This window comes from Stegodyphus dumicola, chromosome 11 (assembly GCF_044657685.1).
Source record: "Stegodyphus dumicola isolate Sdum_Otavi_A_Nest chromosome 11, ASM4465768v1".
Lineage (NCBI taxonomy): Eukaryota > Metazoa > Arthropoda > Arachnida > Araneae > Eresidae > Stegodyphus > Stegodyphus dumicola.
Genome location: NC_140778.1, coordinates 162,047,388 through 162,062,142, shown reverse-complemented (window position 1 = coordinate 162,062,142; position 14,755 = coordinate 162,047,388). Strand labels below are relative to the sequence as shown.

The 14,755-nt window shown below is 33.2% G+C and overlaps 2 protein-coding genes across 2 annotated transcripts in view; one reads left to right on the top strand and one right to left on the bottom strand.

Moving 5' to 3' along the window:
- LOC118200260 (cAMP and cAMP-inhibited cGMP 3',5'-cyclic phosphodiesterase 10A-like) overlaps window positions 1–14,755 on the bottom strand; it is a 234,828-nt gene that overhangs the window by 133,646 nt on the left and 86,427 nt on the right. The gene's annotated exons all lie outside the window — the stretch shown is intronic.
- LOC118200262 (uncharacterized) overlaps window positions 1,154–14,755 on the top strand; it is a 37,542-nt gene continuing 23,940 nt past the window's right edge. Inside the window, exons 1-3 of the mRNA XM_085826514.1 lie at window positions 1,154–1,254; window positions 3,485–3,709; window positions 6,990–7,191. Of these exons, the coding sequence (XP_085682640.1) occupies window positions 1,154–1,254; window positions 3,485–3,709; window positions 6,990–7,191 (528 nt within the window). The remainder of the gene's footprint in view (window positions 1,255–3,484; window positions 3,710–6,989; window positions 7,192–14,755) is intronic.

The following is a 14,755-nucleotide window of genomic DNA, read 5'->3' as shown; positions in this document are numbered from 1 at the left end:
GTGTGTTTCTCTAAGCCCGGGAGCCAACCGTTTCGGAGGAGATAATGTTAATTCACCCCATATATATATGCGGCTTAAGTGTCTGTTTGTCGCCGATAGTTTATTGGTTGCTTGCGTAACTGTACTAGCCAATAGGGTGAAGTTGCCACGGCACAGGGTTGACGTTTCAATTGAGACGTAGACAATTTCCTGTAAAACTTGCCTTTGTTATGACCATCCATAAGTTTCAGGGCCAGACATTTAAGCGTGTTGCCATTTTTTTACCTGAGCCTGCATTTGGACACGGTCAACTTTATGTTGCCTGTTCAAAAGTTCGTGACAGAACGGACGTAAAATTAAAAATAATGGATGGTCCTCTGCAAGGTGAGCTTAAAAATGATGGAAAGATCTACACAAGAAATGTTGTGTACAAAGAGATCTTTGACATGTGAATTAACATTTTATTATTTAATCACCTTTATTTATTGAGCTAGCGGCGGCTCTTAAGAAATGTACCGCCAATGGTTTCCTTCATTGCACTCTACTTTAAGCAATTAAGCAAGTATAAGGGGGAAACCCCGCGGGGCAATAAGCAAAGGGTCGTCCTCGTCGCCTGCCCTGAGTAATTCAGTTTGAATTAAGACACCTTTGCACAAATCATTTTAATTACAATTTATAATATCTAGAACAGCGGTCATTTTGTACGACTGCCGGGCTTTCTAGTTTATAATAACCCTGTATGTACATTTAATCTGAAATACTGCTGCTTCGTTTGTAAAGTCAAAGTAAAGTTTGCAAAGTAAGAAAAAAGATTCACAGTTTCTTATGCTCGAATTTTGGTTATTTCGTAAATGCTGATACATCTTGGATATTTAACTGCTTTAAACAAACATATGGGAAGTGAATGAAAAATATTTACTCTAAACAAAAGAAAGCTTGACATGTAATCATTGTTGAAAATACGAACTATTAAGTCTAATAATGCGTATGTTATTGTTGTCGTTTCACATTTCAACAAAGCGTTGTAATCTGTTTAAACTTAGAAATGCAACAATCACGTATCTTATTTTATTTTTCATTCTAATTTTGATAAATTTCCTTCACCATATGCTAAGTTAAATTGATCGAGTCACATCAGGAGTACTCTAAATCAATTTCGTCAGCATTTCAAATTATGATATCTTCTACTTGGAGCTGGGGCGAAGGCGATGATGAGGAGTTAGTTATAGAAGCGAAGCGAGCTATAGCTTACCTACAAACAAAAAGGAATTACAGGTAACTAACTAACTGCTTTTGTTTGAATGATGAAAACTAATAGTGACTTCAAAGTCACTGACTATTAGTTTTCATCATTGACTTAGTTTGGAGTGACTTTGGAGTCATTGACTATTAGTCACGAGCGATAGTCAGTGACTTTAGTTTATTGACTATAGATTTTATGATATGAAAGTAAATTTCTATGCCAAAAAACTTCAAATCTAGGCTATTGTCGACATATTTAACGTTGGTCTTAATTTTTTTCATCGATACTGAATACTATTATTTTTAAAAAAACTGTTTCAAAGTGATTTGTAAAGCTTTTTTGTTGGAAAACCCGTGCGCTCTTTCAATATGTTGCAATATCACAAAAGTATGAACAGGTATACTAATTCGAAAGTCAAAAAACAAAAATCAGCGTTATATTTTCAAAATTTTCACAGGACTAGTTTCGATGGTTTTACCGAACCACCATCCTCGGTTTTGCAGCTGAGGATGGTGGTTTTGGCGGTTTTGCAGCTGAGGATGGTGGTTCGGTAAAACCATCGAAACTAGTCCTGTGAAAATTTTGAAAATATAACGCTGATTTTTGTTGTTTGACTTCTGAATTAGTATTTATTCGGCGTGTTATTGTGTCTTAATTATGAACAGGTATTTATTAAAATTTTTAATGGCACAGTGAAAAACGCACTGTTAGTCTTTATATAAAAATATGCATATTTCTTTCATAACTGATGTTAAATGCGATTATAAGACAAGGTAGTTATTAGAATCTTTCTAAGCCAAAAAGCTTCGGGTACTTCACTCAAAATCACTACGCAAATATTTACAAGGAAAGAGGCATCAGGTAAAAAATATTTATAACTTTGCATCAAGTATGTATGAAAATTAGTTCTGAACTGTAAATTTCTTTGGAGAGAAATTTTTAACCTGATGATAGCTGCTTCGTCTGCTTATTTAATTTTTAGTATAAATCTGCTGCAGTTTCAATGTATGTGTAAGGTTTAATTATGTTTTATGAAATAGTTTTACTTTTGTTTAATGGTGTAAATTTTTCTTTGCCAATATAAAAAATGTACGCCTTTAATTTCTACTGCACATTGTTTCTGTAATAACGAATTAAGTAACGAGTTACAGTTACTAACGAAAGTTGTGAACTTTCGCTTGGTTGAAGATATCTTCTTTTTCCCAGAAATGGATGCTCGTTTTGCACAAAGTAAGATAAACATAAAATGTTTATTTTACGTGAAGGATGATATTTCAAATAGCGTTTACAAAAGATGACAGCAAAGCAAAAAGAATTAATAGAAGGGAAAAAAAGGGTATAAATCCAAATAAGAATATGTATCACCTGCCTAAACTGTTGCTGAAAGTTTCCATTACTCGAGAATATATAATACATGATTAAATGAGTTATATTGTTAAATTTTCAATTAAAAAAACCGCTGCACCTGTTTGTTCTTACTGTGGGTGTGTTCTTACAGTGCGTCACTGTTTAGTTGACTGCGTGTATTTTAAGACACTTCGTTTAAAGTAGTTTAGTGACTATGACTTGCCTCTTGACCAAATAATCGGGAAAGAGGTCAATACTAATTTATCTCAGTATTTGAAAGAAACAGGCTTTTATCACCTAATTTGATAATACCCTTGTACTTTAATAATGTAATTTAAACACACATTTCAGAACTTATGTAAATCATGATTCACTGTTTCACATTTCATATTTTTATATAAATTATGAGTAACTTCATTTAAATATTCATCATTTTATTACTTCTTTTGATTTTATATGTCTGTTGTGTTAAATTTGTGATTGTGCTTAATTGTTTTGTATGTTTTAATTGTGTACTCTCAACATGTGTCTGGCGCTAATAACCTTTCCAGGTTATGCGCCATTAAACCACTAAACCTAAACCTAAACAACCTCTGAAAATTTCATTTAGGAAAGGAGTTCATCGTACTTTAGATCTTTTTCCATGTGAAGAATATCATGGTAATTTGTTTATCTTCAATTTAATGCCTACGTCCTTTGTTAGTCAATTTTATTTTTATTGTTTAACCGTACGTGTTCTTTACTATATATATTCATTAAATTTAAATCTTTTATGGACTATTCAAAGAAAGGAAAGAGGAATTATTGCAATCTAATTTATCACATCATCGGTCTGTCTGCTGTAAATTGAAGCTAGAACTTTTCAAATTCCCTGTGAATATATCTAATTTTATACTCTGCTCACGTTTGTTCCAGATATGTTGAATTCCTTGCTCAGGGAGGATACGGATGGGTGTCTTTGGTTTATGATGATGTTCAATCTCGTGCATTGGCTGTTAAGTGCACAACTGAAACCAGCGAGATGGAACTCGGATGGTGGCCAAAGTTACATCATCCCAACATCTTACCACTCCTAGAGTACATCACTCTTGATGCTTGTACCGTCTTCATCATGCCAGCCATGAGGAAGGATTTATGGATGTGAGTTGAATCGATACATTTTCATGTGCCGAATTCATTTTTCATGTGTAGAACGAAAACACCAAATCTAATTTAAAACCGATTGACTAACAGTTAATTTTAAAGAGGCTTGCAGTTTTCCATTTTATTTACAGCAAGCATGATAAATTGCAGGTTTCAGCCCTAACGAAGCCATTTCAGTTATCAATATAAATATCCACTGAAGCAAAATAATTAGATGTAACAAAGACGCGCCAGTGTAAAATTAGCCGTATTTTACCATCAGACTGGAGTTAGTTTAGCGTTAAAATAGAAAAGAGATGTATAAAATACATTTCAAATTGTCTTTCGATATTTTAAGAGATTATGTTTTGAATTAAACACAAATCTAAGGTTTAATTTTATAAAGTTCTAGTTAATTTAACATGTTCTTGGCTACTAGAACTTTTATGGAAGTGTCCAGACTTATAAAATGTAAGTCCAAAGAAGGTTTAAAAATATACTTTTATTCACTCAAAGAAACACTCTCACAGAAGGCCCCTTCTTGGCCTTGCAGGAAAGCCACCACTTGGGATAGAAACTTAAGATAGAAAATAAGAAATTAAAGTAATTCGAATTAACTAAACTTTAGCCGAAGCTGCACAAAGATAAGTAACCGAGTTGGCCAGTAATTAAACCTGACCGGCACGGAAAACTACGGCTTACGTAATAAGATATACTTAAAGCAAAGACATGGCCCGAAGACAGAACACGCTCTACTCAGAACTTCTGAGCTCTTTTCCGGAAGTGACTTAACTTTTCCGGAAGTGACTGACCGTTAAATACTGATTCTACTTCATTTATATAAAACACGGTACTGAAATCTCATTCTGGTAGGGAGTTGTTGGTGGAAAACAAGAATTTAAAGAAGAGGGTTTCAAAATTAAAAATAACTGTTAGAAAATTATAATAATCCCTAATATTTTGCGTGACTTAGTTACGACTATATTTTATCCTAAACTAAATATGCTCTTTTGATGTAAATTTATTGAAATATCTTAGTTTTATGTGCTGTTGTGTGTATAAAAATAGCAAATTTGTCAAACTTTTTTTTTTCTTTTTTCAAGAAACAAATTCCTTTTCGCCAATTTCATTAAATTTCAGTAGTTTTGTTTTAATAAGTTGAGAAAGAAATTGCTTTTTATATCGAAAACTAAGTAACAAAGGCCTTTAAAGAAAGGACACAACTCCTATTCGAGTTAATAATTACAACGATAATACTTCCACATTGCAGTTCTACATATTTCATTGGCAGCTATAGTAATGTTCTTGTATTTAATGTAAATCCCAAATTATTTAATGTAAATCCGTTGCTTATTTATGACGTTTACATTGTGTATGCTCCCTGTTTTATTTCTTTATAGAAATAAGAAATAAAGTAAGAATTTTAATGGCTTAAAAAATAAAAGTATTTAAGATAGCCATGTTAAAAAGATTAAAATCGATCTTGACGCAATCAAGATTTTGGAAAACACTGAAGAACTTGTAGGAAAGTAGAGTCTTCTATAGCGATAAGAATAATCCAAACTCTTACTTTCTGCTGGATATCATCGCTTTATAAGCTGCGCCTTCACATGCACGCAAATGGCTAGTGAAGTGGAACTGGTAACCTCCTCTTGAGACTGCATTTGCGAGCGATTAGATACTAATCAGTTCCACCAATATACACGGAAGTGGGACTGAATGCCAGTGAGAAAGCGGTTGAGGAGCAACTAAGGCAGCTGGTGACTGCTTTTTCTCAATGAAGCGTCCGAATGCTGCCGGGGAATTAGATAATCCAAACGACATCTCCTTGAACTGCAAAACATCAGGGTGTTTCTCTACCTGCCGATATCCACTCTTTAAATCAAACGTCGAAAACTACTTGCTTCCAGAAAGTGTGTCCAGAATATTGTCAGTGCTAGATAGAGGGTAGCAATCTTTCTTCATAAGCACGCAACAGTATATATACACAATAGGGAACTCAGAAAAGAACAAAATGTGTATTATAACGCTGAAACTAACTAAAATAAATCGCTTGAAAACAGCCTCTGTATATGAAGGAAATTAAACCCTATCATATAAGTATCAAAAGTAATTTTCTAAACTAATTTTGAAGTTAATATTAAAATTAATATTTAAAGTTAATATTAATTTTGAATATAAGTACCAAAAGTAATTTTCTAAACTTTGAAAATATATACAAAAGTTAGTTTTTTTCTGAAATTTTCTATAAGTGTTTTCGAATCTTGATTAATCAAAGTCTGACAACGCAAGGTTTTGATATATTTCAATTTTTTTTTTTTTTTTTTTTTTTTTTTTTTTTTTTTTTTTTTTTTTTTTTTAATTTTTACCGTGCACTAAACATTTATAAATACTTTTGCAACATAACATTGTTTAACAATCATAGTATTGAGTCTGACTAATTGAATCGCTATAATCTCTCTCTGTTTAAGATAAATTAAAATCTTTCTTTGGAGATAGATATCGAATTAATTAACATATACATGAGGAAATATTTTAAAATTAATAATGATTTTCGTTCATAACCTCTTCGGTTTTTAGCTTGAATCAAACCTTACATGGTTGATTATATTTTGTAAAACAACCTTTCAAAAATAAGTTGCGCAAAAAACCCTTAAGGGGCAGTAGAAGGTAAAAGATTAGAAATCACTATTCTGAAATGAGAAATGGAAACCAAGGGACTTATCTTTTTTAAAGATTTGTTGTTTGAAATATTTTCTGATTCAGAATTTTTGCTTAAGGTTGTTTACAAGCAGAATATATACAAATCAGCGTAACTTTCATTTAAAAGTATATGTTCGGTATCTTTCCTTCCCTCCCCCCCCAACCCCGCCAAAAGAAAATTTACTAAAAATAATTTGCTTAAATTGATGGTCTATTTTACTTTTAAAAAAATTATGTGGACTGTACACATATTTTTAAAGTAAATGGACCATGTGTTTGGGGCATGATAATCTAATAGGTTATGCGCTATACAATGCATAAACAAAACAAAACCTTAAACTGATAGTGAATATTATGGAATTCAATGATATTTTCAAACTGAATTCTATATTAAACTGAATTCCATAACATATTCAGATCAGTTTAGGGCGAAATATTTCTAGACTTTGTGTTTAAATATATAGCTTCAAACTGCTGACTCGAAACAAATTAAGCCATTTAATACTAACTGGTACATAGAATTTATTTTACTGTCATATATTTCCCGTCTGCAAATACGTATTTTACTTGTATTAACATGTGCTTCTTCCCATAGGTGTGTTAATGAGCCACGTTTTTATAGCGAAGAACTGAGTTTCGGACTCTGTCGAATCTGGCTTCGAGACGTGGCCACTGCGCTTGACCATCTGCACGAACATGGCCTCTGCCATCTCGATCTGAAATTGGACAACGTGTTTCTGAAGCCGGATGGGTATGCCTGTCTGGGTGACTTTTCGCTCTTGTCCGACCTAAAGGAAGTAAGTCCTTTGTTTGATTTATTTTCAGTAAAACCTCACATTACAAACCTAAAGTTCTAATCCCATTATGTTTCGGTTACGCGGGACTGGACGTCGAAAGGAACAATTCTCAGAACTCCCACATTTCCAGGAAACTCACGTAGCTAGGTTACCATTTTCACTTGCTACAAAGACTTGAACGCCAAACAGTAATCGATTATCGCTCAGATTGGGATCACGGGATCCTTCAGAAGCAGAACTTTTGTCTAATTGGTTGATCTCTACCAGGTACAGAGCTCCAGCCAAGACATTTTCGGTGAAGTTTCAAAAATCCCGCGTAGCCGCTACAACTTTTCCGTATCTAGACGGGACTTCGCTTCCAGGGGGGCTCTTTTTTCTAGGAATCCTCCCGGTTAAACCATTGCTACACAATCTCGTTTCTCAGAAAAGTCCCGTCTAGCAGGCACTGTCGCTAGAAGTGATAACAGCATTTATGCGTATAAAATATTCAGGTGAAAATATCGTGAAGCGATTCTGACGACGGCCAGTCAGATGCTCGTTCTATGAAACGATTCATGTATCCGAAACTATCGCATAGGAACTGAGGGGTCATGAACTACGTCATCATAACCAGCGGGGTGGTTGCACATGGTCTGTGTATTGTTCTTATTTCACGAGATTGTGCTGAGTTCACATACGACATTTATTACTATGATAAAGTACAACACACAGTAGATATTCACATTTGGCCGGAAGCCAACACTGAACAGTGGTTAGTGATACATAAACGTTGGCATATTAACTGGTCTGGTCTGGTAGAAATGTAGTGGGCCACCTAATGTTTACTATAAGTAACGTAGGTATAGTCCCACCACACTTCGATCTAGAGAAAGCCCAAAAGATCACAGAGCTCATCCAGCTGTCGGGGAGCGAAACATTTGTTTCACCTCACACCGACAGTCCAGAGACCTCCCGTGAACCCCGGGACTCCCAACCAAGACTCCGGACATTTATTACAATTTCAAAAATATGTACAAAATGTACATAACATTTAACAGGTGGAGCCATAGCACTTACGTGCTTTGGATACATATCCAGTTTCGACTTGTACAATTTGGTTTTGGTGGTAGCGATACATATATATTCGGTGTAATACAACTGATACAATTAAGACAATTAATATAATACAATTTTGACCAGTTATCAATAGATGGTATAGTTTTGAGAATTTAAATTAATTAGTACCGTACTTAAATGAATAATACAATTTAGTGTTTCTCTAATTCAATATATAATGCAATGTATAATTTAATTTAGTTTCGTATAGCAATTCAATATAAATATTCAAATATAACACTCTTTATATATTCAATAGATCAATAATAAATAGTTCATTGATCCTAATAGTTTATATTGTTGTTTTACCTTATTGTTTTAATAAGAAGTTTTTTAATATATCTCATGTTTGATTATTTTAGTCTTGTTTTGTAATTGAGATAATTATGTGATGTGTGTGTAGTAGTTTATTTCAAATATTTTATCATCGTATTCATTAATATTGTAGATAACCTCATCATTGTATTTTATGCTATTCTTGTGGCTTTTAGGTTGTCTGTTTGTTTATATGTCTATTTGTGCTAAAACATTTTTTTGACGTGTGTTCCGGCATATAACGTTGAGGTTTTGAGCATATAACCGTTGAGGTTACGAGCTGGCTCTGTACTAGTACTAAACCCATAAGGTATTTCTCCCGCCTTCTTAATAATTATAGTTATAATAGAGTTAATAGTTTATAATAGTAATAGTTCATACAAGTTCAAAATAACACATTGGCATACATTTCCCAAATAGTTCATTGCTATATAATTCATATATAATTTGTATATAGTTTATAATAGTACATTTATAGGATATTGGTAAATAATTCTTAGTAATTCAGGAATCAAACAACAAAAATCAGCGTTATATTTTCACAGGACTAGTTTCGATGGTTTTACCGAACCACCATCCTCAGCAGCATGCCTCAGCTGGTGGTACGGTAAAACCATCGAAACTAGTCCTGTGAAAATATAACGATGATTTTTGTTGTTTTACTTCTGAATTAGTATTTGTTCGGCGTAGTTAATAAAAAATAATTCCATAATTAGGTAAACAGTTCCCAATTGTTAGTATTTGGTATAGTTTACATCTATTCAGAAGGATTATTAAATCCGTTAGGATCTAGGAATGGCTCTAGATTAGTAGTTAATATTTTATTATTTCATAATAGTTCATTGTCGTTATTATTAGTATCATAATCAACAGATTAATAGACAATGACATGATCATGTATAATTTTTAGAGTTAGTATATACATTGACATTTTGATTGGTATCATAACCATTAGATATAATTATAATAGTAGACCAACAGCCATAATTATAATAGTTCATAATAGCTTCTCTATGTATAGTTTATTATTACGAGTCCCCCTTTTTTTTTTATTTGAGATGTTGTCATTTCACATCATAAGTTTTTTCGAATTCTTTTAGTTAAGTGCCTGTGTATCACATTTTGTTTAATGTAAATGTTTTCACTTGATAGCGTAAAATACAATACTTAATAAGTTGACATAATTGGTTTATAAGTTATAATTTAGTTTTAGTTCATGTAATAGATTTCATCAGTTTATTTTGTACCATAAATATATTTATATCAGTGTCGTAGTAATTTTCCTAATATTTTTCTGTCTTCTTTCTTGCGAAGCACTTGTCATTAATGGAAATATATACATTTAAATAGTATTGTCGACATTTTAATTATATTGTTTTCGTGAATCAAGGTGAAGGAATGATTTTAACTTGTTGGTTGTAAAGATGAATTTTAATCTAAGATGTCATATTCGGTTCTTGTAATTATTTTGCTCACTTCCTTTTGATACACTGGAAAGTTTGGCGCGTAAGCAGGGTGATACATATTAAGGTCCGTATTATTAGCGTCATTATTGAGTTTGCAGTTTATACACGATGGACTTTCTGTTTGACATTGGTTGTCTACTGCGAGATTATATACTTTACCTTTCCTGCTCGGCGCAGCCGCAAAGGAGGAATGCAAGCTTCCTAACAATGTGACACAAATTTAACTTTGCAAGGAATAGAAGACAAGATAATTAAAGCCTTGCAAATCAGGAATTGTAACTACACATAAAGCTGCTAATACAACAATTAGCTTGTGTCCAAATCCCGATGAATTATGAGTTTTTCGCATGTGCATCGTTAAATACAAGCCAGAGAAAACCCTTAAAAAGAAAAGTTCCCGACGACGCCACACTTTAATTAGGCAAATAGCCCTCGTCGTTCTGAATGCCCTTGTTTGAATTACACAAGCAAACGGATGTAATATCATTTTCTACTTGCATTTAAATTCACGGTATTTCTAGGCATTAAGCAGCTACAAAGTTAGATCTTTTAAAGATAGATAAATCACGAATATAGTTTAGTTTGATCTTATCGGAATTTAAAAGTTGATGTTAGGAATATTTTAACATTCCTAGTTACTGTTGCTAGAGGTTTAGAAAAAATTCAACGAATTTAAAATAATAAAAAATTATGTAACTTATTTCACTTGGTCAAAAATTTATCAAACCTGGCAATTCTCTGTATAAGTAATGAAGCAGAATTTAAAAAGGAAAAAAAATTAATTTGCTTCGTTAAATGCAAGAAAAATTAAACGGTAAAAAATGAAGAAATTAAGTGCAATATATTTTACGCTAACTACATTATTATTTATAACATTTCAGCTTTATTTCCTAATTCTTATTGCAAATAGGTATTTTTTTTCGTTTATTTACTTCCTTGTACGAAGTAAAGGAGATATTGTAATCGCGAAAAATTTTGCTTCCTTATACGACGTAAAGAAAGTATTGTAATCGCGAAAAATTTCGGCTGTTATATTTGAACGAAAATATCCATTTCAACCTCTCTCGAAACCATTTGAACGATGTTTTTGCTTGACGTCCGTCTGGACGTACGGACAGAATAAAATACTGTTTCTGCCAAAAGGAATTGTAAAATGGATTAAAATGGATTCAGGAGAGATATTTTTTCTTTGACGTCTGTACGTACGTACGTATGTATCTCGCATAACTCAAGAACGATAGCCGTTGAAATTTTATATAGAGGACTCGCATAACATATAGCAGTGCACCTCCCGTTTTCGTTGCAATCGCTGCACCAATCGTATATAAATATATGTATATATTCCTACTCTGTTACTGACTCGTTGAGCTTAGTTTTTTTATTCTTATATATTGGTAAATTGTGAATTTTTTGGTTTAAAAGTGATCTAATATTGTGTGCTGTTTATTTTCTGAAAGGTTTTTTTTTTTTTTTTTTTTTTTTTTTAAATTTTTTATCTGCATGCAACAGTTCTAAAATTATCAACAGTTTAAAAGTTTAAATGGCAAGTTAACCTCAATGAACAGTGAGACGACGAAAAGTAAACTTTTCAGTCTTGTGCACCGGAATATTTGCCTTCTTGGCCCTTCGACTGAATCGCTTGATTTTGTGCAGAACCTCTAATTTTAATTGTAAAAATTGTTTATTCAACTTTTTTATTAACTGTATTTGGTGTTTTATGTTTTTCTAACTTTTACAATTTTTTAATTAATATGTTTTTAGTTTTTACGAATTTTTACATTGCCGCGAAGTGAGAACTGAATTAACTGAATGAGAAATACATCTCTAATGAAATCCGAGGCAATATGTTTAAATTAACTGCAGAAATAAATGTGTGTCACTTAGAAGGTCATACAAGGAGGTCATGTGGTGTCCAAATCAGATTTTTTCCTTGAAAACTCAGTCAGTTTTGAAATCATTTTAATTCCAAATCTGTAAATCATTGCATCATTTTTCAGGAAATACAAACTTACGATTTAAAATATTAAACTTGATAGAGAATTTTTGTTTCAAATAGTTACCTTTGTTAAATATAAAAGTGTTCAGATATAGTTCACTCAACTTTATGCAGGGGCGCGAGTTGGCCTCTTAGGTAGAGAAGTATCTGTGCTTTGCTCTGTTGACTCTTAATCCTTTCTGCCTCATGCACCCCTTTAACCATTGCTAGAAGATCATTCCTCCCTCCTTCCCAAAACTTGAAAAATATACATGCATTCATTTACATTTATTTAGATTATACGTAAATACATTTGTTTAGATTTAGATTATTTTCTAGCGTGTTTTACAAATTAAATAACATAAAGTATAGAAGATGTTGAAATGGGGGGGGGGAATGTAAATAAGTATACAAAACTAGAATAAAAATAGTTTTTTTTATATTCATAAACATAAACAATAACAGCTAAATAAATGTCCGACTGCACGCTTTTCCTGAAACTGTGCAATTCTCTCCTCGTTGAGGTGCGAGCGGTAAAGTCGCTGAACACTGGTAGTCCGGTCCGAGGTTCGAATCCCGCAAACGGGCTGGCTGCATAGGCGTTTTTGTGGTTTTCCTCTGCGTGTATCGTGTATAGGAGTCAGTCTTCCTTAGAAAATCCTCACGAAAGCACCCCACCTCTTAGGCAGCTAGCCGTCGAGTACTTTTCCATAATCAAATGAACCAAACGAAACCACCCCTCCTGGCTGAGAACCCGTAGTCTGGTAACATTTGATTTGGTAATTCTCGTTGCTGAAAATCAACTTTTTCCTGGTACACGTTAAATGAATAGATTGGCTTATTTGAGTATGGTAAAAGACGCGAGGGCTATCTGCCTAAGAGCAAGGATGCCTTCGCGGAGCACTTTCATAGGGAAATGTCTCGTATTCAAGTTACATGTGAAGGAAACCACGAAAATGCTTATGAAGCTAGCGCGTTCGCCTGGAACAGAGCCCAGGTCAAGCTACCAGTGTTCATGGACTTTACCGCTAGGCCGCTGCTGGGCCCATTAAATGATTAGAAGTATCCTAAATAGAAAGTGAGCAATTTTGTAAGATATTTCTAGCCCAAAACGGCAATTTGCACAGAAGGGCTTTTAATTTCGTTTTGGAATCTTGCGTTGGTTCACTATAAACGGCATGGCGTTTCACTTTTCAAGTTGTTGGCACCAAATATTAGAGCCCTGCATTATATCTAAAGAAATTAAATAATGAAGAATCTGCATAAATGCGTGTATGTTTCTCTCACTGTGAAAAAACAACGGCACCTACAGACATCCAATTTTGAATAACGTAATTTTCCACTCGAATGTGGGCATCTGGAAGCCCAAATTTGGGATTTGGAATTTTTTTTATTATCTATTTCATATTTCATAAAACTTTAACGAATTTTTGATTAACAAATTCAACGATTTCAAAGCAAGCAATGTCAAAACTGTACGGGAGAAAAAAAGCAAATATTTCTAGCGCGCGAGAATGTGCGCCGGAAATTTTAAAGATAGGCTCATTTTAAAATTATTTTGCGACATTGCTACTGAACTGAATTTTATGGTTTAAGTGCGAAGACATGATATTTAATAAATAAAGGTAACACATAAAACGTTAAAGAAACGCCCCTTTGGGCGTAATATAAGATCTGAACGCTTTCAAATTTTTTTAAAGCTTATTTTCGTAAATCATAAGTTATAGACTGTATCCATGTATTTATACTGGTAGACTACGTATATATATGCTGGTGTGGACTGAAGCGTAAACTATGAGGACTGTATTATGAGGCTAAGTATTTTCCTGTGTACGTAAGGAAGTTATGTGTTTATATACAAGGACATGTGCATGATTGACACACACAAAGAAGTACATAAGTGTGTTAAATGACTTTTGATTTGTTATTGTATTTGTCAGCTGAGGAAAAAGCTAAATCTCTCTCTTTTATGCATTCATGGTTTTACTCGAGTCTCCGATGGAAATTCGATTATTAATTGGTCACAAAAGATCACGTGTCTCAGCTTAACCTTGGCTTTAAAATGGGGACGTTAAATGCAAGGGACAGAGAAGGTTGTAGACTAACCTCATTGAACTCGCGTTTCCTTAAGGGAAAAATAAATAAATAAATAACAGTTTAATTACTAATTACTAAAAGCCAGTTTTTTCACGGTTGAGCTTGCGGGTTTCCTTCTTCTAGTTGAGGTCGCTCTTGTGACCTTACTCTCGTTCAAGCAGGTAAAGGAAGTTAGTTAATTTTAACATTCGTGTGTAAACATTTACGGGAGCTGTCCCAAATATAAATAATTTCCTAGACTTTCTAAACACCACTTTATCCATTCTGTAATCTGACTAAGGATATTTACTTATAAGAGTTTGTTTTTAAGTGAGACTTCTTCGCATTGGATTGCACGTTTAAAGAATAAAAACCGCGACTCGTTAAAATTTGTTTATAGAGAGTTTCAGGTATATTACGCTACTAAATATTTCTTGAAATGCTCATTGCTTTTAGCTTAGGAGAGAAATTAAATAAATAATTCTTATATATTTTTATGCTTTTGGTTATGTTGTAAGAAACTATAACGCACCCCGTGCTAACCTTTCTTCTGTAGATTTCGCGTATTTTTAGACGATTTTGCTGTAAAAAAAAAATCTTCTGCTTCGAATTTTTTTTTAACTGCAGCTATATTTTT